The 26,143-nt window shown below is 43.6% G+C and overlaps 1 protein-coding gene across 4 annotated transcripts in view; it reads left to right on the top strand.

The window, feature by feature from the left end:
- LOC107224593 (protein slit) overlaps nt 1-25,756 on the top strand; it is a 200,743-nt gene extending 174,987 nt beyond the window's left edge. For 2 of the 4 annotated variants that reach the window (XM_046742927.1, XM_046742930.1), the window contains 29 exons: nt 10,105-10,176; nt 11,287-11,430; nt 15,421-15,492; nt 15,802-15,873; nt 16,021-16,234; nt 16,309-16,472; nt 16,565-16,636; nt 16,726-16,797; nt 16,890-16,961; nt 17,052-17,195; nt 17,300-17,463; nt 18,737-18,887; nt 19,064-19,210; nt 19,305-19,376; nt 19,463-19,534; nt 19,625-19,788; nt 19,879-20,080; nt 20,157-20,228; nt 20,323-20,394; nt 20,521-20,592; nt 20,665-20,828; nt 21,133-21,352; nt 21,819-22,128; nt 22,236-22,449; nt 22,543-23,004; nt 23,077-23,262; nt 23,379-23,528; nt 23,720-23,859; nt 24,060-25,756. In XM_046742927.1, coding sequence (XP_046598883.1) covers nt 10,105-10,176; nt 11,287-11,430; nt 15,421-15,492; nt 15,802-15,873; nt 16,021-16,234; nt 16,309-16,472; nt 16,565-16,636; nt 16,726-16,797; nt 16,890-16,961; nt 17,052-17,195; nt 17,300-17,463; nt 18,737-18,887; nt 19,064-19,210; nt 19,305-19,376; nt 19,463-19,534; nt 19,625-19,788; nt 19,879-20,080; nt 20,157-20,228; nt 20,323-20,394; nt 20,521-20,592; nt 20,665-20,828; nt 21,133-21,352; nt 21,819-22,128; nt 22,236-22,449; nt 22,543-23,004; nt 23,077-23,262; nt 23,379-23,528; nt 23,720-23,859; nt 24,060-24,146 — 4,219 coding nt within the window. In that variant the 3' untranslated portion in view covers nt 24,147-25,756. Of the gene's footprint in view, nt 1-9,014; nt 9,034-10,104; nt 10,177-11,286; nt 11,431-15,420; nt 15,493-15,801; nt 15,874-16,020; nt 16,235-16,308; nt 16,473-16,564; nt 16,637-16,725; nt 16,798-16,889; nt 16,962-17,051; nt 17,196-17,299; nt 17,464-18,736; nt 18,888-19,063; nt 19,211-19,304; nt 19,377-19,462; nt 19,535-19,624; nt 19,789-19,878; nt 20,081-20,156; nt 20,229-20,322; nt 20,395-20,520; nt 20,593-20,664; nt 20,829-21,132; nt 21,353-21,818; nt 22,129-22,235; nt 22,450-22,542; nt 23,005-23,076; nt 23,263-23,378; nt 23,529-23,719; nt 23,860-24,059 lie in introns of those variants that run through there. The other 2 variants (XM_046742929.1, XM_046742928.1) reach the window with 2 other exon arrangements.
- The last annotated feature ends 387 nt before the right edge of the window (nt 25,757-26,143 follow it).

Raw genomic sequence — 26,143 nt, 5'->3', positions numbered from 1 at the left:
TTGAGCCTCCGTAACGGCCCGGGAGTCGGGATCAATTTTCATTCCAACATTCCAGGATCCTCAAGGATGTTTCCGGACAAGAAGAAGAGGGTGCAGCGTGTACTTTGCTGAAGGGATCGATGCGGAAATTCCGGCTCTCCGGTACTCGGAACTTATCATAAATATTGGCGAATTCGAAAAATGCAGAGTTTCCGATCGGCTCGAACACCCCGCGGCAAACGGAACGCCAACGCGACTCTGTAGCCAAGCCGAGTTAAGAATTCACGACGTCCTGGGTCAGCTTCTGCTTGACTCTTAGAGTCGGGAACCCGGAGTCGAGACCATTTTTGCAGTCGGGCCCCTCATTCGGGTCTTATTACCAAGAATTCAAACACGACGGGAGTTAACTGACCCGACGAGTCGAATACCGTGCGAAGGCAGAAAAGGGACCCCAAAAAGAGGGTCAAGTACAAAGAAAATTCCCGGGCTGCATGTCGCATGGAAGTCCTGCATGCAGTGCGGATTCATCCCTCGGTCCAAGATGGACCCTTTAAAAGCGCATTATTCGGGCTCGCTTCAGCGGCGGATCTTATCGGAGACGAAAGCATTCCTCGGCAGGATCAGAGCGGGTAAATTACCGAGTTGGTTTAGGATTGGGTTTGAATAACGGATGACCTCTTGCCAGGAGAGACGGGAATTCCCTCGCATGCAGCGGAGTATCTGGATTTATTTCCACACGTCTCTTAATCCTTCGGAACTGAAGGAAAGACATCCTGCTGCACTCTCGGCTAAAAGTGCAGGTGGGTCGCAGATGCGCGTCCTGGCTTCGTGGACCTTGGACAAAGCATTCCTAGACTCTACAAACGCCCAGATTAGATAACCGAATGACCAACGGTGCCACACGCGACGTTTCGAGTAAAGTCCCCGCAACTCGACTCCGTCGTCGCTTCAGCCCCACGGAATTGAGTTAATGGCACTTCAGGTGTTCGATGTGCCGTATCTTCGTGTCCCGATAGTCGAATCGCCTCCGTAGAGTGAAACGAAACTTCGGTCTCCAGACGGATTCTCGGTAACTTCCTACCCTCGGGGCATCGAAACGCGAAGCCAGAAGTTGGCGGGAAAAAAGTTTCGGAGAGTCGCGTCTTGCTGCCTAATTTTCGCGGACGGGTACCTGAATCTTTCGCGATCATTTCTCCGGGTCAATCCCGGCCGTTTCCGTCCGAGGAACCTTTTGTGAGACGTGTGGAGACGGCGACAATGCGACGAATCACGAGGACATCTTGTTCGTCGTTCGTCCTCAAGGGGAAGCGGAAATTATTCCGGTCGAATGACTGGCAGGAAATTGAGTCCCACCGGCCGTTGGAAACGCAGCACCCACCACCTTCTGCAGCTTCAGAAATTCCTACCGTGCTGAAATTAGTTCGTTAACCCTCGGAGAACGGGAGAGAAAGAGAAGAGGAGAGTGAGAGAGAGAGAGAGAGAGAGAGAGAGAGAGAGAGAGAGAGAGGTGAAAGAAGGAAACTGTGCGCAACCGAAAGGATCTCGACTTTCACGAATCTCGTTCTTAATTTACGAAATACCATGGGACCGAAAATAAGCCGGCTGCTTTCACGATCATCGACTCGCTCACGTTACTCCCCGCGTTGCGGGGCTGCACGGTTGGTTAGTTAATGGAGCATTAAGCTGGCAATAATTAACCGAACCATAAAGCGCAATATCTTTATGGGATATCCGTTGGCTTATTAATATCTATAGGATGATATCGGGGCTCGCAGGGCCCTCGAAAACCTCAGAAGAGACCGACGGACCGCCGACGCAGCGCGGCGTAATGTAATAATATTAAATTGAGCCAAGACATGCGAGGGAGGTGTATTAAGATTATGAATCCATTAGTAGATGGCTAGATCCGTCGCTACGTGGCCGTGCGAGCATGTAAAAAATATTTCTTACCTTCGGCCGCGGTGTTGAGGAGAAGAACGAAGACTACGGTATCCAATCGCACCGGTGAAAACGATATCCTGCTTCGCGACGCAGGCGTGGGCGAAGCCGCAGGATCAAGGACTCGCGGGATGAACGGGCGAAACGGGGACCCGGAGAGAGACCCGGATAATTAAATTCGTGTAATCAATTAGCATCGCCTTTCGGTCGCGGTGGGTGCGGAAGCGAGTCTCCGAGCTCATTAGAGCGACGACGCACGCTTAATTTCAACCGGCGTATCACTCTCGCCGACCTTTTATCCCGCTCTTTTTTCCCGGAGGGGGGGGATGTTTTACGAGCGGTTGTACAGCGGAAAAATTTCACGGAATATGCAGGTAGCACGTGCATATTTTCCGATTCTCGACAATTACGTTGCGCGCAGGTTGCAGGCAGTTTTAGGATCAAATAACAATCGCCAATTTATCGTTATACGGAAGATGTCGCGGCAGCTGTTTCGCGGAGCGGTGATAAACCGGCCGAATTGCCGCAGGACCATACCTGCCTGCAATTACTATCATCCCAGGATTAGGGAGGAGTCCAGTCCATGAAACCCGGATGCTGGACAGTATCAGCTTCGCTTTTCCTCCTCCGCTTGGGCCGGACGAACCTCTGAACTTGCGGGACTTGAGTAGACAGTTTAGAAGGGGTGTTTTTTATACTCGTTCAAAAAGACGTATACACCAAATCTGAGTTAATTAATCTCGCGATTAAAGTCCTGCGCGGCTCTCTGAAACCTCGCGTCGGCTCGGCCAAGCGCTCGTATAACAGGAGTATTTAACGAGCTTTCCGACCGGTTATGACTCTGCGTAACACATGCCGTGCATAAAAATCCACGATTCAACGATCGTGTGATCTTTAATCAAGCTCTTGGTTTTTTACAGTTGTGTAATTTCGCGATTCGACGCTTGCCCAAATAATTATCGATCAGTCTTCCCGCGGCAATTTAGCAGTCACCAATCCTCTGGGGAAGATTATCCCGAAAATATCGACACTGATATTCCCTAAAGCTTCAGCCCCTTGAACGTTAAACCAAAACCGTCAATCCGGTAATTAGAAACGTTCCAAATACCCGGGAAGGATTTCGAGTATAGAGAGACGGAAATCTAGTTATAGCTGGGTCTTACTCGGATTCTGTTCTCCACCTGTAGTATCGCGATTACAAGCTTTGTCTACAGCTCTAGCTGCTCGGAGCCAAGGATCTTATCGACCGTTTCTAATCCCTCTGATGACGCGGAACGAAACACATTCCGGGATCTGAAGCTCGGCTGTTTCCCGTATAGTGACAAGGATTTAAGGAGCTGTTTGCTAGCACTGGCCTGATTGTGAAACGAGTTGTAGAATTATTTGAGAGCTTCAAGATTTTGTGACAAAAGATAGAAAAAAACAAATTGTTTCTTGCGGACTGTGTAAAGTGATTCTCAACGCGTTGCAAAGTTACGCGTGTTGATCTGGTGAAAACGTATTTTGTCACAAGTGCCGAGAACTGACTACCTACTTTAAAAGCTTGGTTGAATTTAACAGCGCCAAATGTTCACCCGATTTGTAAAAGGCATTAACTCCATTCGACATTCGGTTCTAATCAGACTCAATCTGACCATGACAAGCTTTTTCCACTTTCAACGGCGCTGATGATTATGACTCATATTAATATATAATTACGGAGGCAAAATGGAAGTAACAAGGGATTAATTTTCTCGCCGAAGATATTTCCGTTTGTTGATTCTTACGAAATGCGCAAACGTATTTAAAAAAATTATAAAATCATAAATCAAGGAACGTTTACCGTCAGAATGAATTATGAAGTACGGTGTTAATTAAGCAAATCGCGTTAACACCGCCGTACGGTAATTAGTGCACGGTCTACGCGCGTGTGTGTCTATAGCAATAGCGTCGTGACGCCGCGTCGTTTAGATTTAGACGCCTGATTTCCGAGCATGAAAGCACCCTCGCAAGCAACTCTTCTACAAGCCTTTATAACGCGTCCGATACCACCTACGTCGCAGCTTTGTATGCCTTCGGTGTTTCAAACACGAGGGGGAAAGACGCCCGGTTCTTGAAAAGAGTCAAAGTTTCGCACTAATTGTAAGTATTGTAGATTTTGCGAAATTGTCAAATTTATTCATCACTTATAAAAACGAGCCCCAAAAACTAACCGGCAACGAAAGTCGCGGTAGAAACTCGAGAGATTCTTCTCCGCTGCTGCACCGGAGCTCTGGAGAAAAAGGAAGAGCGTAAAAGACGGTGAAAAATTAAAATGGAGTCTCCATCGCCAGGTTGGCTAACAAGAATCTCGCTAATTGCATTTTATCTCTCCTTCATGCACCCGTGGCAAGAGGTACATAGCCTCAGGTAATATAGGCATAGACTCTGCGCTATACAGTTGAACCTCGAGTACGTCTTTGGCTGCAGGGATATACGTCTCTCTGTATGTATATGTATACCTAATAAAACTGAGAAGAAAGAGAATCGCCGGCGTAGTCTGTATATATATATATATATGTAAAGGTAATGAATTTTTGCATCTGTAACTTCGTGCAATCCGGCTTTTCGGGCCATAATTAGCACATGCCTACTTTAATCACGTATAGAAGCGATTATCTCTCATCGCGTAGTGTATAATAAAACCGTGAAATGCAATAAAATTCGAGGGTACATAACAGCTGAAGAAAATTCTCGTTCGATCGTATCACGCTTCCCGCTGTGCTAAATTACTCAAGAATGAACTCGACCTTTTTTTAACTCGAAATTTTTCAAACAGCCCGATGAAATATACTCCGGTCTACACACGCCATTTGGGTGTGTTGAACCGGACACGCGTGTCGTATAGGCAAACATAAATTAGGAGGGAAAGATCATTTGCCTAGGCAAATAGTATTACAGTGCCGTGGTAAATGACAGAATGACTCAATGTCGAAGACCCTTGACACCATTCGCATCATATTGGACAGGTTATAGGGTATGGACTTTCTATGCAGCGTTAGAAATTTCAATGGCACAATTAAACGATTAGTGAAATCCGTCAGATGTGAATCGCACGGGCATTACACGTATAATAACAACACGTGTGTTAATGCTGTTCTTTGTCACTTAGCAACATGAATGCTGCACCGCCAACCTGATCGAAACCCGAAGCAGATTCGCTCGCTGCCCAAATGGAGCATTGGCGTTCATTGAACGCACACGAATCATATAGCCAAACAGTTTCGATCGTCAAACTTCGTCGTTGTTTGCTACGGTGCTTGATGGTGTTTGCCTGAGTAAATCATCATTTGTTTGATATCAACGTTACGCGGAACGTGAATATCTGGTTTCACCGCATAGCTGGCCGGGGTTAATCCATTGTCGAGCTTTCATTTCCACTCGTATAAATCATCCTGCAGACCTCCTTGAGGACCTCTGACGCTCGGTTCCACGGTCGTCGGTGACCAGACATTAAAAACGCGCTCCACTGTGAAAACAAAAGTTTTCCCATTCGTCGATGAGAACTAGTCGAGCCTAAAAATTCTTCATAATCGAAATGTGCGAAAGTGACAAATACAATGGGAGTTTGGCCAACGTTTTCTTTGCTCGTTCGCTGCACGATTTAAGCTGATTCGAAAAATTGCCGCAACAACTTCTTCGCGGCGATTGAACACAGCTATAGATTATAATCCCGACTCCTGCCTACGAGTTATTCATGGTCGTAAGCCGGTAACCTGGAACAGAATTGCTACATATATACATGTATATAAGATGCTTGCGTGTACCGTTGACGACTTCCAAAGCTTACCTCATCTCCTATTATCTCCCCTGGACTCGCCTCCGCTCCATTATACCTACGTAACTACATCAGCTTACGTACTCGAGTACCTTTCAACTTTCACGTAGGACGGCACAGCACACGCGCCTCTTCGTCAGTTCACATTATAAGTATCGATAAACACGTGGCCGTGTTTACGTGGGCTCTATGGACGCCGATAATGATCTCGTTTCAATATAGTTACAATCACGCATATATGTTCCCCAATGAGATATCGCAACGCGGAAGATTGATCAGTGATCCGTAAGACCCGGAAGTCTTAAGGGATGTTTTTTTTTTCTACAGAGATAATGTGGTCTAAGCTCTGTAGTCGGTGAAAGCGGCATAGTTTACTCGCTGGAATGGTAATAACGCAATTTTGAATGATATCCTGCTATATTTTACTACTGTGTTAAATATTATAATCGTTTTGTAAGAACATTAATAAGTCTTGTGAAACGCCGGGTTCATCCTCAGGTTGACGACACAGATCGCCGAAGTATACGTAACATTAGAAATGGAATTTGAAATTTTTTTTTAACCACACCGCGGCTGTAAATCTCCACATCTGCTGTATATGAATAATTGAAGAGTCATACTATCCTCAGAACCTTTCACGCTACAGCTTGAGAACTGGTTATAGAAAAAAACACTACGAGCTGCGGGAATGATGATTAAGAACCAACTATTATCTAGCCTCTGTAGGATAAGCCAATTAAGGGTATTGATGATCCACCCAAAATTGAAAAACATCTTTGTCAAGGTTCAAGGTAATAAAGGTCCTCTTTAAATATGAGCCAGCATTTATGCAATGCTTCTCCAAATGTTCATCGAATGGCTCAACTGTTGGGAACATCATCGAGTTTCTCAACTTGTCACCCTGTTCCGCGTAAGTCAAGAATGGCAGCACTAAATTCTGGATATCTACAAACCTTAAGGGTGAAGAACCTTGGGTAGGACAGGTACACGGACCAAGGATCGCCGAATGGTCTACCGCCTACGATCAACTACCAACCTTTTCTGCAATAATCGGGTGAAATGGCGAGCGTAGATCACGTTTATAGAGAGCCATTGGTACCGCAAGACATTCATCTCAGCGAAGCACGGCGTTCGGCTTACGGCTTGGATGACCGCGTGCATTACCAACTGTTGCAAACCGTTTCATTCCGCCTTTTAATCCCGAGCGAGGAAACTCACGGCGTGCTTCACGTCCCACGATAATCACGAACGTTCCAGCCACCCTAGATCCCCATCTCGTTGTCCTAGTTTCGACGATTCCGTGCAAGAAGCATCCAAGAGATACTCGGACGCGGACGATCCGCTCTCCGATTTCATCCCTCGGAACCCCAGGTTCAATTATATTTTTTGCAAAGCCTGGAGAATTTATCGTAGAATTGTAATGGAGGGAGTCACGACGAAACTCCACCGTGAACCTGATCAAAATTATGTATTCCCAGGTATGACAAGGGGCAGACCGAACTCCCCGGAGAGATAAGAATTGCTAACAAGATGGATTCTGTCCACATCCCGTTGCATATTGCATCTTGGTGCACAACAACCGACACGACGAATAAAAGGAGTAAAAACAGGAAGAACAGACGTCAGAAAATACAGGGATTTGCATCGAGGCGTACTGTAATCAAAGTTTCCAGACATGTTCCAAATGCCCGCGTTGAAATCCGACACGCCCCAGGTGATGAGATCACGTCGGGACCGTCGTTCATATTTTTCAGCATCCCCCAATTTTCACGATGTGGCTCAGCGTGCGGAGAATGCGATTGTTTACAAGGTGACGATGAAATTTTGCCGCGTGTTTGCGGGGTGAACGTTAACTTGAACCGAGACGGAAGGACGGAGGTGAAAGATGTCGAGCAGACGATCATCGTTTCGAGCTAGAGTTTTAAGAACAACAAACACGGTAGCGCCGTCTAGCCGTTGACTAATCACGCAGCTCATAGGAGGAAGGAGGTCATCTTGAGCACTCGACACTTGCGGCTCGACTGCTGGGCATAAATATCATTCTTCACTCGCGACTTTGCCGCAGCCTCCGCCGCGTTCCTGACGCCTCCGCAGCCTGAGATCCGCGGCGCATGATGCACGTCGTGTCTGAGTCGTGGTCCAGCTATTTATGTACCCAACGGGGAGGCTGCGTGCCCACATTCGAGATCAAGCAACCCTAGACCTCGCCAAGTTTTCGCAACATCAGAAAATGAATAAATAAATATCACCGTTGTAACGGAGGACTTTGTTAGATGTGGGGGAAATCCTCGTTCCGCAACCCCAATGCGGAGCTTAAATCCGCATCCAAATTCGATTAGGTGGAGCTCGATGCCTGACTGGAACTGTCGTTCGAGTTATCCGTTCATTCATCGCTCTTCAAGTTGTGCCTTTTTAATTTGCTACAGCAGAAAGAGTAACGATTTCGAAGCGGAGGTATAATGGAACTAGAAACTTTCTCTCAATGTTTGAATTCATTTTTCGGTTCTGGATCCTGAGTCTTTAAAAAAGCATCGCGAAGAAGGTTTCCGAAGATAATACGTATACCGGTGGAAAGAACGTCAACAACCGATGTAGAAACCATCAATTTTATAAAGTTGTTTAAGCGACTCAATGTGATTCCGAATTTTTTCCAAATTTTAGAATTCGGAACGCAGAATGTTTTCCATACTCGGGATTAACGAATCAAATTTCCAGGAGAAAACCGGCAATTTCCCCGTTTGAAGATACCTACTTGAGACCCATCCAAGGAGAAATGGAACCAATTGAAAGAGCGGGGGATCTAATATTCTTCGCGTGAAAAGCCCCCGTATGAAGGAGACGGAGAGGGGCGGGAGGAAATATTTAGTAGGAAAGTCGTAGGGTGGCTCACAGCTCTGCTCAAGGGTGGGAGAAAGAAGTGTCATAACGCGGAAATTATTGCTTGGCTTGGTACCAAATTGGGAAAAAATTGAAAATCCTCATAAAGTTCCCGAGCTGCTGGAACATTTACGCCCCCGGCTCGTAGTAAGAGTGCGTGGATTACGCTCCTGCTGGTTGTCTCGCCTATTTGCGAGGCTGCTTTTGTACCTTGGGTACAACTATGCGGACGGCAGGGCAGCAGGTGGTAGCTCTCAACTATAAACGGGGGCGTCGCGACGCCTAGGAAATACGTCTGCCTTAGTTGCCGGACTGGAAACACTTGGGCAAACCACGCGAGTCGGACGGATTTGTGCTTCTAGGAACGTGTGTAGGCTTGGCTTTCGCGCCCCACGAAGTCAATTAAAATAACTCGTCCACCTTCCAAGAAGATGATGATAACTGTATGAATGACTTTTATTTTCGTTAAATATTGTCTTAAACTTTCGGAGTGACCGTAGTTGTTTCTTTCCTCTGTAAGGATCCTGTCTTGGTTATTGATTTCTGAACTCTGCGTAATTATAATTCTGGCTCTTTGAATTGTAAAAGCAATTTCGATTACCCGCCACTTGTATAGTACAGATATGCCTGTATATACTTACACGAGTGAAAAGAAGGAACGGATTTCTTTATTGAATTTCATTTCGTCCAAGTCCAATCAGAGCGGAAACATCGAAATTGATTTAATATCGCTTGTCATCGGCAGTGCTCGAAAGGAGGGAAATATATAACACAAAGGATAAAAAGTGGAAGTAACGTTTAATCCTGGAGAGCACCGAGGCTGTCCTGGAAAATTTTATCCTGTTTTATTAGATCCCTTAACGGTTAACTGCCGGAGAAATACGAGTGACAAGGTTATATACTTAGATCCTACTTAATTTAAGGAAGAGAAATATTCAGCGCTAGAGTTAGCTGGAATTAAATTTATAGTTCAGAAACCGACACGCGTCACAGCTGCTGAGGTTATAGAAAAAGATTGTTAAATAGGAATTCACCGGCGGTGGTAGTCAGGGTATACAACGGTGACTAGTTAGTTGCCGTTGAGATGAGAAAAGAACGGTACGTACATACAAGAGAGGAGAGAATTTAAGAAAGTATTAATATTTCTTTAGATTTTTCCTACCAACGAAGTCCAGCTGCATCTGACAGCACGCCTCCACTCTCTCTCTCTCTCTCTCTCTCTCCCTCTCTCTCTCTCTCTCTCTCTCTCACTCTCTCTCTGTACCTGAGGAAATTAATATTTTTGCATAATTGAAACTTCCGCTGTATAATACCAACCTGCAATACCTTATATACGTTTATATGTATACGTATACACGCGATATAAAGTTTAATTGGTTGACGAAAAGTTATCCCAGCCTTCAAAGAGATCTTTGACGTGTAATTGAGAAACCGGAATTAAAAAGCGAATCACAAGATTCCTCGATCCTGTTATGCTAATCTCAAATCTCATCTTATCCTATCTTCTGTTTCAGGGATCTTCAGGGCAACAACATTTCCGTAATATTCAAAACCGACTTCGAAGACATGGCCACGCTGCATGTACTGTGAGTATTCATCCAATTTTCATTTTTATCGCGAAAGCACATCCGCGATAGAATCGAATGAATTCACTTCTTAAAGCGTCTCGCTTTCACTCTCGATTTGCCAAGCACAAGCCGAACCGCGCGCGTTCCTTTTTTCAAAATTTAATTTTAGATCAACTCGTTCGCGAAGTTGATTACAAGAGGAAGCAAATAAATTGGCGAGCCTGCATCTGGCAGCACTCAAGATATTTCTGAGCCACTGGCCGTCTCTCATCCATCCGGTTCTCCGGAGCCCCGCTGCTGCACCCCTCGAGGATACCGCGACTAGCAATACATCAGCTCCTGCTTTGAGTAATTAATCGCCCCCCGAACCTAAGATTACCAAGAGATCCGATCCATCCAACTTACGAACGGCATTACCATTCCTGGAATTTCGTGCCTTTCGTTCAAGGCCTTGAGAAATCCCGGTATTAGCGCCTACGAACCGGCAGAAAACGGGCACCGTTTTGATTGATAATCCGCGCCACTATCCCTGAGAAATTACCGCACCAATGTCGGCAAGAGAGAAAAAGAGAGAGAGAGAGAGAGAGAGTAGATGTGACTCGTAACTCGCGGAAAATTTGCATCGGTTAAAATATTCGCATCACGACAGGTTACGGCAGAGATCCCACCCTCGTAATCCGGGGATCCGGAATTCAGTTAACCGTTTTAATTGCGACAATGCCGCGCAGTCCGGCGCAATTGCGAGAGTACTGCAGGTACACAACGATCTCGAACATTTATCGTTCTCGCCGTTACTGCACTCGCTCCTCGTAATGGCCGGACCGCCACAGGTGGCCAACTTATACGTACGTATGAACCCGACTCTGTTCCCGTACATCACCGAAGCCAGAACCCGGTGCAGCAGTTTCCTCTCATCGTGCATGCCAAAGCTGACCGATAGCGCGGTTACGCGGTACCGGGAGACGTTTAACCGATCCGATCTCGATTATTCACTCCCCGAATTCATGTTTCACGGAAATTGCAGTCAGATCATAGATGGCTCCTTTTGTGCTTTATATCCATATCGTAAGTTCAAACTTGCGCTCGTCCCACGATCTGACGATGTTGTGTTTGTCGATTCGTTCGCAGGCAACTTTCCAGTAACCAAATACACACCATCGAACGAGGATCTTTCCAGGATCTCGTCGGCGTCGAGAAACTCCGGCTTAACAACAACCAGATACGATATTTGCCAGACCTTCTCTTCAGCAACATGATGAACCTCAAACGACTGTGAGTACACGTGTATACGCTTATATACTCTGCTTGTGTTTTGCCCATTTTTGCTTTTTCTCGAGTCGCGTATTTCGGATGGTCTGAAAACTTGGCGTTGGGAGGGAAAAGAATTATCAGGGATATGATCCGCAGGATAAATTACAGCCAGCGTATCCAGACGACCGAAAAAATCACGAGTGGCTTAGTAACGGAAAAAGGGATAAAGATAAAGAAAACCAATCGAAAAGCGGACAAGGTGAAAAACAGCTTGTCGCAAAGTTGTAGTTTGACGAGCCGAGAGTTGTAATTCCATAGTTCGGTCACGCGACGGTAACGACTGTGTATAAACGAGGAAAATTGTACGGGACACGTGTTTCGCCTCGATGAATTTAATATTGCATAGCCCTTCGTACCAGTTCCGAGGTCGATACTGCACATTCATTTTTCACGACCAGAATGGTTAATGTGTCTGTCGCATAGAGTTGGCCGCATTCGCGGTAAGACAGTGACACCGGGAACTTCGAACTGCTTCCCGGTACTTTGTACTTTTGTGGTAAAGAATGCAACGAGGTTTAAAAAGGCACGCTGAGAATTGAGAATCGGCGGTGTAATTTTTCCGCCGACTTCATATCTCGACGTGCATTCCTTCCGTTTCTATAAATCTGTTGTCACTCGCGCATGTATCCGCACGTGTATCTCGTTTGCTGACAAGTTAGGCGTGAAATTACCTACAGCCAGAAGAAACTTTTTTCTCCTTAGTCGTGCGTTCCTTCGTTTCTCAGCTGCGAGTCAGCTCCCGTTGAAAGTATAAAAAGAAAACTTTTTCCAAAGGCTTTATTGTGAAATTCACGATGACGTAAACAGGGATCGATTTGGTTTCCTGTTACCGAGATTGGAACGTACCTTATTTTACCCTAGCAGGTTATACGTGGTACCCGGGTTACCTTACCTAATAAATAACCGTCCCTTTTCGTGAAAATAAAATACACACACTTTATTATGTCCTACATATTTTATACAAATTCACTCTCGATCCTTTTGAATTGATCTCGTTCGACGTGGGCGTTATTCAATCAAACGTCAATTTTGATCAGCATACGAGAATGTTACGATATTATATTCCCCCGGTTGAACGTTTACCCTTAAAATAAACCCCGCATATCGATAAATATCCTCCGGTCACTTTTCTCCAATTACATTCCTCAACATCATCCCCGCCTCTCCTAAATATATACTCTCCTAAAATCGTCCTCAGTATTCGACCGATGTACGTACGAGGCTCTTGAACCGCTATCTTCACACCTCTGCACCCCTTCATCTGGATAGCATAAACTTCCAAGTAGTTCTATTTCGCGCCCATTCCATTTACAACTCGACCTTAGCCGTAACCTTTCTCTGTACGTTCGAACCTCCGCCTGCACCCCGCGTACTTCGTGAGATGATGGATGAAGAACCGGACAAGGATCTCCGACTCGTTCCCCTCACGATCCCGCGAACTTCAACTTCAACTTCGACTTCAGCTTCAACCTCAACTTTAACTCCAGCCTCGAGTCCGTCACTTCACTCGCCGTGGGTTTACAAGTGGCACCTGCACCCTTCGATTTCGACTTGAGCTGTTACACTCCTTCTATAATTCGGTCAGATTGAGATGACCGTGCGAAAAAGTTTCCCGCCAAACCCCCCACCCCAATTTTCAAGCCTTATTCAGCATCCGCTTGCTAAGCTTTAAACAACCGATGACTGGACATTGTAATCGGATAGCATCGGCACCTACATGTTGTAACGGCTAAACGTACAGCGGTTAAACGCCCAAGTGAGGGAAAAATTGTAACGTGATGAGAGCAGTGCCCTGCGATTGTTGCAGCAATGGCTAGTCGCAAGTTTGTCCTACATTACCGATAAATTATGAAAAACACTGAATAATTCATACGGGGCAGCGGATCTAACTTTCTCAGAGCCTCTCAAAGTGGATTGCCGACTATTCGTGCAATTCGATTGATCGTCCAGCTCGGCGCCGACTTGGTCAGACATCCTGCCGTTAATACAGTAAGCCGGATTGTATTATATAACGCCGATCGATTCGACCAAATTTCATTAACCCACCGTGCCACCCAATGTGTCAATCGCCGTGTTAATTGGCCTCAGTTCCAAAGCTCGCAACCTCCTGGCTATCCGTCTTGGATTTTACGGTCCTTCGCTCGATTACGCGGGTGACAGGTGTCATGATACATGAAGTTCCCATCAGAAGTTGGCTGGATAGCCCCGCGCTAACCAGACGTTTGTAATGATAGGCTAACTTGGAAGACTGACCCGCGGTCGAGCCGGTCTTATGCGATGACCGTCCCATTGGCTGAATCTTTCAATCTGTAATTATATACTGGCCGAGGTTCAACCTGACGGCCAAGGCACTCGAGAGTTTGGACAAGCTGTCCGACAGCCCGGCATTAAAGGCCAACACAGATGCAAGACGCCGTGATTGCCCTTATTTTTTTCATCGGCTCGAATCAAATCACCAAATTGCACCCAATTGTTCCATCCACCCCGAGTGTTGAATTATTCGCCGAATATCGAACGGGTCGAATTCCTTTTGCTGACCGCAACGGGATCCATTTATCACTTTAAATTTTTCACGGGGTGTGGAAACATGTAAAGTCTCGCTCCGAATCCGTAACGTCAATTTTTCCGGTCTGAATACTGCGATGAAAGAAAGTTGACGCCTCGCTTGGGATTTAATTTTAGTCGTGATATAAAATGGTTTATCGATCGCCGAATTCAATCCCCGTCAATTTCTGATATTGGCCTTTTGATGCCGATTAGTTAATTAATTAATTCAATAAGTAATGAAGTCTCGTGGTCTCTCCTCGCCTCGTTATTCGCCATGACTGTAAAGCCGATTTCCTCGTTCTCCAATTACCTGCAGCAACGTCTATCCGTAATGCCTAATCTCATTTTTCTACCTTCTCTGTTTTTTACGCCGGTTTCGTTTGGCCAAAGTTGAGACGCCAGGGTGACAAAGTTCACCAAGTCGTGACACACTAAGTGAGGCGAGTCGTTCACTTAGCAATAAAGATTTATCGATCGATACGCGCTCTGGGCCAGCTTTTCTACATTATTAAGCTTTAAACGGAGTTTCTTGACATAGTCGGTTTCAAAGGTCGTCACAGTTTTGCATGGTATAAATCACGCTGGACTCGAGATCGATCGGAGCTAAATTACTATCTGCTGTATCGAGGGATAAGCAATGCCCTCTTCCACCGCAGTCCATTACTCAGGGCATAAATGCGTAGCAAGATTTACAGTGCGAAACGTTACTTACCGGCAATGCTGAATGGAAACTAAATTCTGCAAAGCGAAGATTGCAATTTACTTAAATAAAACAAGGGTATCAGTTCATCGATCACGCCTGTCTGTCAGCAACAGCTTATTATTTACGTTCTTCTTACCGCAAATCAGAGAGTAAATACGATGGTATCGTTCACCTTTCCATCTTGAAAAACAGTTGTTATATTTGCACTAGAAGTAGCACCTACGCATAGCGATGTACCATCGTCTAACACATGCTATTCGACTTTTTTTTCCACGCGATCCGAAACTGCTCCTGTTTTATGTCATTTTCACTTTAAGCAGTCGGCGACCCCATATTTCTATTTTCAACTTTCTCACCAGCACAAACGTCGTAAAGTATTTTCAGAATACCCCACGTTTTACGAGGAGACTATCGTTGCGGGATAACAGAATACTGATAAGAACGCAATGACGGTGTGTCGATAGACATGGACAAGTTGAATTGGGGCGGGCTGGAGTTGGGATTTACTAAAGATCCTTCACGGTATCGAGGACACCGTACTAGAGAGTATAAAATTGCATTTCGGAAACCAGGCAATCCGTATTACGCGCAGTACCTTATCGACCGTATATTTCATCCGCTTGACCTGCATGGGGAAAAATAAATTCAATCATTGAGAATCACATTCAATGTACGGATATGAATCGTCGTTCCTGTTACAGGGACCTGAGCCACAATCAAATCGCGATGCTTGGACCGAAGACTTTGAGAGGAGTTTCAGCCCTCAAGCACTTGTAAGTATTGACAAATTCGATACCGTATCGGTACCTCGTATCGCACTATTCTCGGTCAATTCCTGCTATGTATATTAAAAAGGAGCCTTGAGCTACGGTTGATAGATCAAAAGTATTCTCCAGTCGAAACCTCTCTCCCTTAACACACTGCAGCATTACAGTTCCCGTTGGGTGAAATTCCCGGGACCCGGTAACGCAGAAAGCATGGGTTCAAGGAACCAACAGGGATTTACCGATAATTTTTATTCACCTGTAGGGGAAAAGGTTGTCTGTAAAACTCGTCGTTACAGCTTCTTTCGCATTTTCCAGGCTTCTGGATAACAACGTGCTGACCTGTATCGACGAGGCGTCCATTAGAGAACTTAAGGACTTAGAAATACTGTAAGTACATTGAAAAGTTGGCTCGAGTTTGCCAGACTTAGAGAATGAAAATGGATGGTTGAATCAGATTCTTCGGTTATGAACGTTGACGGTATAAATTTGAGAGCAACCGTAATCATAGCCAAACGATTAACTTCCCCTTTTCAGAACGTTGAACAACAACAAACTGGTGACCCTCGGTAAAGAAATGCTGTCGGGATTGAGTCGACTACGAACATTGCGCCTCGGGGAAAATTCTTTAGCCTGTGATTGTCACCTGGCCTGGATGGCCAGACACTTGCGAAACTACCCTCGCCTGGGTCAACACACCCGCTGTGCGAGTCCTGCGAATTTAAAGGGGCACAGCCTGGCTGACCTGCAGGTAAATTGATCGCAATTTAAAATTGTCGAGGCAGAGTACGTGATTTTTGGCAATAAAATTTCATTCGTACTTAGGAACACGAGTTCAAGTGTCCGGGGTTGGTGGAACGCGCCAATTCGGAATGCAGCGCCGAACCTCAGTGCCCACATCCCTGTGGATGTTCCAACGGTATAGTTGACTGCAGGGAAAAATCTCTTACCAAAGTTCCCACTCATTTGCCCGAGGACACTACCGAATTGTGAGTTAAATTTCGAGGTATTACCTTAAAATTGGCGCTAGTTCGATCCGGACTGTTTTCACATACAATGTTGTCTTTTCTTCTACTTTCAGACGTCTGGAACAAAACGACATCACGGAGATACCGTCTAAGGCCTTCTCACCGTACAGAAAATTGATACGAATGTGAGAATTGATTCTGTCGATTTTTTTTCCTTTTCTCACATCCTACAATTCAACCAGTCGTAAAATAATGTTACTCTTCATTCTTGCAGTGACTTGAGCAACAATAAAATTAGGAAACTGGCCGCAGACGCATTCCATGGATTGAAGGCACTTGAGTCGCTGTGAGTATGGTTTATAGATTCATATCTCTCTCCTTTTCAATTCAATCACCAATGGAGTCGTTTGATTTAATCTACGTACATCACGATTCCAGGGTTCTTTACGGCAACAAGATATCCGAGCTTCCGGGAGGACTGTTTCAAGGACTCACAAATCTGCAGCTCCTGTAAGTCTAAAAATACGAAATGTACGCAAGGAACCGATCATACCTGAAACCTTATGAGACTGTAGCCATAATCTTGCTGATTTCCTAAAGGTTGCTCAACTCGAACGAGATATCCTGCATCCGAACGGACCTTTTCAAGGATTTGACGAGCCTGACCTTGCTGTCCTTGTATTCGAACAAGATAAAGTCCCTGGCAAATGGAACGTTTGCGAACCTAAAAAGCTTCAAGACACTGTCAGTATATCGAATATGCTTCTCATTTCTCATTGCCGCATGTCGTCGTAGACTCACGCCGTGCATTCAGAATGATTAGATTAACACGCGAATTAATCCCCCAGACATCTGGCTCGCAACCCAATCATCTGTGACTGTAATTTGCGCTGGTTAAACATCTACCTCCAAGCTCATCCCGTCGAGACGTCGGGGGCGAGGTGCGAGGCACCCAAGCGAATATACCGTCGCAAAATTGATGCCTTGCGCGACGACAAGTTCAAATGTAAGGGTAAGCACGAATCAAATTTCAATCTCTCTTCTTACTTCGACAGGGTGACTCAGGTTGGTACCTCCTTCGCACTGTGCACCAACAGCTTGTGGCATGCTCGATGTAATCTGATCATTCTTTCACCAGCCACATTTGCGTGTTCTGAGAAATTCGTTCATTTGATGACTAAGTTGACTTGCGATCAATGGCCAAAGCTCCTCGAACGTAAATAAAAGTATTCGTCAACGGCGATCGAGGATATCGATTTTTCTCAGAATCGGCAATACTCACCTTACATTACCTTTTCACGATATAGGTATAGGTATAGTTATAAGGCGAGGCACGTGTCTTTGCGTGAGCATAGTCTGCGTATAACTGCTATCATGAATTGAACTCGAAATTCGAATTGAATTTTCATTTTAAAATTATCTCGACTAATCATCATTTACTATAATTTGGTATTATTCATGATTAATTTACGATTGACAAATGAAATCATCGACATGCATGACGTCGTACAGTTTGAAAGTAAAATAATTGAAACGTGCCTCGCGTTAGATGAAAAAACAAACAACAGTAATATCCACTTGCTACAAAATTCTCAAAAGTAGTCCGAGAGCCAAGTTCTGAATTCTGTAAAATAAGTAAGAATTCTATAAATGTGCGGAACTTTCAAGGTAAAGTTGCATGTAACACAGCATGAAAGACTATTTCATCAAATTCATAGTTTCAATTGTCATTATCAACTACAAAATTGTCTTGAAAAAATAATAACACAGAAGAAGAAAGAAATCAATTCTGTCCTACTGGTAGGCTATAACTCGATAATCTGATGTAAATATATCTTAACAGATTGTGTAGTAATATTTAATTATACACGTCACTTAGATCAGGGAATTTTTCTAATTCTTGAAAGTATTATACAACTGCAGTGGTTCGTGTTTCTTGAAATTTTGCAAAGATCAATAAAATAATACAAGTTGAAGTTAATTGACTTATTGTTAACTAGACTTCATAATTATGAACAACAGGCCAAAATTTTCGAAAACCAATTTCAATGTGCGGAGAAAATTAAAATGTCGTTGTTAACTGTAGAGTTTTCAAAGCAAAATTGTGTCGACAATCACCCTTCATCATAAACGGCGTTACATTTCATAATCATAACATCGCTCATGTAGCTTCGTCTCCCATTTATCGAGTCGTACATCGCAAATGATCTGGTACATACTGCAAGGAGTAGCGCAGGAAATTTCAATTGAATTTTGCATTATGGTATACATAATGTCGTTAACAGGTGACGAAGAACTCCTGACAAAACGAGCTGGTGAATGCGTCTTACCAGGCTCTTGTCCCTCACCCTGTACATGTAACGGGGCTACAGTCGATTGCTCCGATAAGAAGCTCACAACGATTCCAAAGGATATCCCTATTTACACTTCCACTTTGTGAGTATTTTTTAAAATTTCGAAAAATCGGCCGTTCGTGATATTATGTACCGCAGGTTCATGTACACGATTGTTTAAATACCTCATTAACGCAAATCAACGATTTTGCCGTGATCTTGATGACAGAACTGATTTGTCCATTTTAAATACTAAACACGATTGTTACCGCCGCACAGGTTACTTGGGAACAATGATTTGGATAAAATCAAGGCGGACGGAATTTTCGAGAAATTACCAGAGCTGCAACATTTGGATTTGAGGAGAAACAAAATATCCCGTATCGAAGCTTCGGCCTTCAAAGGGTCTAACAAACTTACAGATTTGTGAGTATAACATGTCATGTTCGACGCGAAGAAATTCGTGACTTGCATCTCGCCAATCGCAGCCTTGGAGTAATGACGTTTCACATTATTTCAGGCTGCTGTCCGAAAACAGATTGAGAGAAGTTCACAACAAGATGTTCACCGGTCTGAGCAATTTGAAAACACTGTGAGTGCAACAAAACTACAGATCTTCTTTGATGAGGAGTTTAAGAGATAATTCATCTAACAGACTCTCCGAATTTATTATTACAGAAATCTTCACGGAAATGCGATCACTTGCGTGATGCCCGGATCGTTTGACAGCTTAGTACGCGTTCATACGATGTGAGCTCTCAAGATTGCCCTTTTCCTCACTTAATTGTCTGAAAGGCAAGAGCCTTCAGGTCGTCAAATTTAAAAATTTTTTTCTTTCAGTGACCTTCAAGGAAATCCCCTGTCGTGCAATTGCCACTTATCGTGGTTTGCCGAATGGCTCAGAGGGCGAGATCTTCAGGGCATAACCGGCCGGTGTCACGATCCTCCAAGATTGAAAGACGCGATCATCAAGGACATACCTCAACACGAGTTCAAGTGCAACAGTAAGTCGGCGTTTCTTTAGACTCTTCGTTTCGCTACTGATAAATACTGAATTAACCGACGACCTGCAATGGCTGTTTCTTGTTCCACAGGTGACAGCATCGGGTGCCTTGGCGATGAATATTGCCCCCCTCAATGCCACTGCGCTGGATCAGTTGTCAGATGTTCGAGATCACATTTGACCGAAATACCACGTGGAATTCCACCGGAAACTACCGAACTTTACTTGGATGTGAACGACATTAAGACCATTCAAATTGAAAGGCTGAACCATCTCAGAGCGCTGACAAGGCTGTGAGTATACTTGTGAAGTTGACAATAAGGACTAAATCTCGCGATTCATTCGACTTTTTGCTTCTCTTTCCCACAGAGACCTGAGCAACAATCAAATAGGCATGTTATCCAACGACACGTTCAGGAATCTGACGAAACTTTCAACGCTGTGAGTTTAATCAAATGCTTCTTTGTATGTACCAATTGTAAATTACAGTTTGGCACCATTTTCTCAACTCTTGTCATTCGTTGTGATGTTACAGAATCATAAGTTACAACAAACTGCAGTGTGTGCAGCGCAACGCTCTTGCAGGACTTAAATCCCTCCGAATAATGTAAGTTGTTCTGTTTCTCGTCTTCTTTTTCTCAAATATGCAATGTGCATTATTGACGATATAATTATTACTGTTGTCAAAGATACATGTCATAGAAAATGTTGAAAATAAGTTGATGCCTTTCAGCTCTCTCCACGGTAACGATATCTCGCTTATTTCCGAGGGAGCCTTCGAGGATTTAAAGTCCATCACCCACCTGTGAGTATCCTTGTCTTACCACACGCTTTTTAAACAATATTCAGATCCCAATCCATTTTGATACTTTTTTAGGGCACTTGGGTCAAATCCACTCTACTGCGACTGCAGCATGAGATGGTTAGCCGATTGGGTGAAAAAGGATTACGTCGAGCCGGGTATCGCTCGATGCATGGATCCACCCAGTATGAAAGATAAATTGCTTCTGTCAACACCAGCATCCGCCTTCCAATGTAAAAGTAAGTATTATATAAAGATATCACTAATGATTTAGGGGATAGAGTTGAAATTGGGGCTAAAAAAAACGTGCTTGTACTTGAATTTAACGATCGCAACTCGGGAGGGGGGGATTGAATCTTCCAATACGATTGTACCCATCAGAGATTCTGAGAAAATATTTAGCGATAGCTGAAGTATCTTACCAAATATCGAAGTAGTCCACATTCCATTCCATTTTCTAAATCTGTAATATTGTTTATTTTGGCCCGCCTTTTAGAATGGCACTCAAATTGCTCATTAATTTTAGACTTATCTTCTGTGCAGCAAAACAGCAGCCAGCCGAGGTCCTGGCCAAGTGCGACATGTGCTACACGGCCCCTTGTCAGAACGGAGGTTTCTGCGAAACGCTACCCGATAGAGAATTTCGTTGTAAGTGCGCACCAGGATATCACGGGGACAGGTGTCAGTATAAAATTGACGCGTGCTATGGAAATCCTTGCCGGAACTCCGGAACTTGCAAAGTACTGGAGGAAGGAAGATTCAGGTAACTATGTCCATGGTGATTCTATTCTTAAGTAGTTTGTGCCAGGGTAAACGTAAGGATTGTACGTAGGACAATATTCTGTTACATGTATACTACCGCTGTCTTCCTCTCACAGTGTTAGTTTATCATTTTTCTCTACTTCTACGATTTACCGTGTGAAACGCCTATCAGTATCTTTACACGTAGCATCCCCAATTTTTTGTTCGAACCTTTTCTTGTTCTCACAAATCGGTGGAGGACGTACGATTGTTACTCTATAGGTAAATTTATCGAATGGAATCCGAAGACATAGAACTCGTAATACGTAGAACTTGGTCCGTAGCTGGTAGGTAGCTGGTAGATCTTTTTGGGTAGCCCATTAGGTTTGAGTTTGAAATTAGAGGACGAGGTTTTGGTTGGTAGCGGATCACCCGCGATCCAATTTTGGGCTCAATGTCTTGATTGACGTTCAGTCAATGTGTGACAGTTGCGACTGCACCTCCGGTTACGGGGGCCTCAGATGTGAGAACAACATCGACGACTGCGTGGGAAACAAATGTTCGAACAACTCGACCTGCGTGGACCTGGTTCAGGCCTACAGATGCCAATGCACCGCGGGCTTCATGGGAGAATACTGTCAAGAGAAAATTCCATTCTGCACAAAAGGACACGACCCCTGTGAGAACGGAGGTCGATGCGTCGACCACCAAACCCACTACAGCTGCGAGTGCCCACTCGGATTCTCGGGCTTTAACTGCTCAAACAATCTGGATGATTGCGCTAATCATCTGTGCCAGGTACGATACACTCAGATATTCACCTGCATTATACGTTTAATGATTCGTGTACACTCGGACAGTAGCGCCGTCGCTATACGTATCGTCACGGTGAAACCTTCTTTCAGAATGGTGCAACCTGCATCGACGGCATAAACAATTACGAATGTAAGTGCGCGGGGGAGTTTGAAGGGAGGTATTGCGAAGTGGCGCCGGCAATCGCCATGCTCTATCCTCAAACGAGTCCTTGTGCTCATCACGATTGCCTTCACGGTGTCTGTTTTCAACCCTCCCCTGCCTCCACCGCGGACTACCTCTGCCAGTGCCATCCCGGTTATACTGGTAAGGATACCCATTGATACCCGAACAACTCACCGTGTTTTAGTGTTTCATTTGCTGCGATGCAAAATTAATCCTTCTCCCCCCCTTAACCAGGAAAACGATGCGAGTACCTGACAAGTCTGAGCTTTGTGGATAACAGCTCGCTGGTCGAGCTTGAGCCACTTCGCACAAGGCCTGAAGCCAACGTGACCATAGTGTTCACCACGACTAACGAGAATGGAGTTCTGCTTTACGACGGACAGAATGGGGAACACATTGCTGTTGAATTGTACAACGGCCGTGTCAGAGTGTCATACGATGTCGGTAACTACCCGACCTCAACAATGTACAGCTACGAAATGGTGTCTGATGGAAAACCGCACAAGGCCGAGTTGTTGGCTATTAAAAAGAACTTTACTATGAGCGTCGACAGCGGAACTGCCAGGAGCATCATCAACGAGGGACCAAGGGACTATCTCAAGCTGACCACGTCCATGTTCATTGGTGGTGTTCCTCCAGAGACTGCCGGCGTCGCATTCACCGAGTTCCATTTGAGAAACACGACTAGTTTCCAAGGTAATCTCTTATTCAGGTTTTCAATTCCCACAACGAATTGTCACGTTTAATCATTCTCCGCGTCTTCTTTAGGCTGTATATCGGAAATGTGGATCAACCACAAACTCGTTGACTTTAGCAACGCAGTAAAGATAAACAAGGTTACACCAGGCTGCATTTCTGGCGAAGAAGAGGCTGATGAGGCGAGTAGCACCGATACTAGAGACATCATCAGTAGTAGCGAAGAGACTAACGAACAAATTAGTCGTGAGCATTCTGGTAAATAAATCTAGCTATCACAATATTTATCCACATCGGAGTTGAGCCAATAATTTATCGAATACAACCTCACGCCGGTTGTACGGAAAAGCTCTCATTTCAACTCATGTTCACAGACATAGCCGTATCAGCACCAGGCACAGGAGTGAGCGATCTATGCGCAGGACACGAGTGTAAAAAGGGATCGCAGTGTGTTCCAAATCCGTTTTTAAACGGATACACTTGCAAATGCCAAGCAGGGTGGCAGGGATTATTTTGCGAAAAAGGTAGAGCAACCATAAGATCTCGCATGACAGTATCTCACTAAAACGGCACTAACGTACATGCCGTCATAAATATCGTATCATTATTCTTCACGTGTTCATTCGCGTACTAGGCGCTGGAAAATGACGGTTCAATGAGAGATTGTAAACATACTTGGGAGCATGACAAAGTACAATTTTTGCCATGTTTACAGCACCAACATGTCGCAAAGAACACACTCGAGAATATTACAGCGAAAATGGATGTCGCAGCCGACGGCCGGTAAAATTAGCCAAGTGTTGGGGAAGCTGCGGCAACTCCTGCTGCCGACCGCGTAAAACCAAGAGACGCAAGGTGAATATATATATATATTTTATTGATATGGAATACTGCATGGGTTGGAGAGAAAAAAAACATGACTTCAAGAACATTTATTGAAGGAATCATCGCAGAAAACGCTTCGGAAGATTGACTCAGATGCAGTTCCTGTTTTGAATATCGAAATATAAACGCTTTCTGAATTATCATTTAATTGGATCTGATTGTGATTTCAGGTCCGTCTAATTTGCACTGATGGTACACGGTACACGAAGGACGTGGACCTAGTGCGCAAGTGTGCATGCACACGAAAGTGCTACTAGGCACAACGCACATCTCACGCACTAATATTGACCACTTAAATACAAAAAAGGTACACAATGCAACCTCTGACTCCAAGTTTGAAAGCAAATAGCTACAGCAACCAAGATAATTAATAATAAATAAATCAATAAAGTGAATCAGTGAAGAAGTGCGGGGTACACTAGATGGACACACAGCTGGCTCAGTGTGATAATATGTATTATTGAATATATTATACGCATAAACTATATACGTAATGTATTAAATTTTGGGTGTAATAAGTAACGAACACGTGGACTAATTTAAAAGGTAAAAGAAAAATAAATAAATAAATAAACAGGAACAGAAGAAGAACAAACTTGATCTGTTTTGACAGATATACAGGTATATACATAGTATTTCAAATTATATATAAAATTAACGCATGTACACGTAGAAACTGTGTGCGTAACGAAATGTAATTGTAATTCCCACGAAATATCCCTCATACGCAAACGATCAGTTCTCTCACGATGATGTTGCAATGTATACTGCATGGCAGACTGTAAAGTGTCGACAAATTTGAAATTCTTCTTGATTTTTAAATTATTATAGGAATTACGTTCCCAAGATTTTTAATTCTCATATTATACATAGATATTATACAAATATAAAATATAAATGCTGCGTTGGGCGTAAATAATAATCGAATAGACAATTTTTGATAAGATTTCATCAATATTTATATTATATACAATAGCTCGTACGGTTATTACGTAGTTGTGCTAAATGAAAAAAATTAATTTATAGACCAGTGGCAGAGCTGGCTATATAATATCGAGGTGTTTGTAAACAAGTATATTTTATCTATTTGAAACTATAGTATCGGAGTAAGAAAATAATAATTATGATAATCAGTGGTATATATGTAATTAATTTACGTACAACAGTTCTTACACACGGACACATCCTCTTCGAAGATCAGTATACCTATAAAATAATAAACATGTTATGTAAATTAAAAGTCCGTAAGACCGCGTGACGCCAAATTTTATACATTGTATTACACGCAAGTATATAATTAAAGTATTTATTTCAAATTTAAACACTGCAAACATTTTTTTCTGTAGCACTCGAAATCGTAACAAATAGTCTAAAGACTGAAACGCTATGATTCTCGAAAAAAATTAATGTCTGTTCGTACATCTTTACATCATGAATCAAAATTGGATCTTCGGAACAAATTAATGACAAAGTGAAAAATATATATATACATATATAAATATGAATATAAGAGACTCGATCTTCTGCTAGCGAAATACTTTATCAATTATACCGGTGAATATTAAGCCACCTAGCAAAGAAAAATTTTATAGTCGAATGATCTTTTCTAATGTGCAGTTTTATAGGACTGGAAATTATTTTTGAAAGGGCAGAAGTTTGTCGTTCTTCACTTTGGTTTTTCCTCAATACTTAGTACATGTATTAGTAGTTGATGAAGCATTTTGATAGCGATAAGATATCCCTTGTAATTATACTATGCTGTAACTTGTAAGGTATGAATAATTTTCATGGCTTGCCATTCCATTGCATATATTTATACATGATATTTTAGAATTTCAATTACTGTAATAAAAGAACTGATAATTAATTTACAAACCCTTTTCTTCACACTTGCATAGAACTGGAAACATAACGATTAAGATAAACGTTGAATATTTAATTACGAAAGCCACTGCCAATATTTTTCGAGATCGACTTAAAACGGAAATGGCTTTTTGTCGATCAACCTTGCTCGGTTTTCTCGACAATTAATGCTTGCATGTGTGAGCTTAATCGTTACGCCGATCGAGCCCAATCCTACAGTTTCACTGAGTACGCATCAGAATGCACCTTAAAAATCCTTTTAATGGCAAGTCATTCAGCGGTATAACAATACAGACAGAAAAATTCCGACTTCCTATTGTAACGAAACATGCCTATATTATACATTTATATTTGTAATTACTGAAGATCTCGAACTCAGTTGTGAAATATA

The sequence above is a fragment of the Neodiprion lecontei genome, chromosome 6 (genome assembly GCF_021901455.1).
Source record: "Neodiprion lecontei isolate iyNeoLeco1 chromosome 6, iyNeoLeco1.1, whole genome shotgun sequence".
Taxonomy (NCBI): domain Eukaryota; kingdom Metazoa; phylum Arthropoda; class Insecta; order Hymenoptera; family Diprionidae; genus Neodiprion; species Neodiprion lecontei.
The sequence above is the reverse complement of the archived record's forward strand: the minus strand, read 5'-3'. Positions and strand labels throughout refer to the sequence as shown.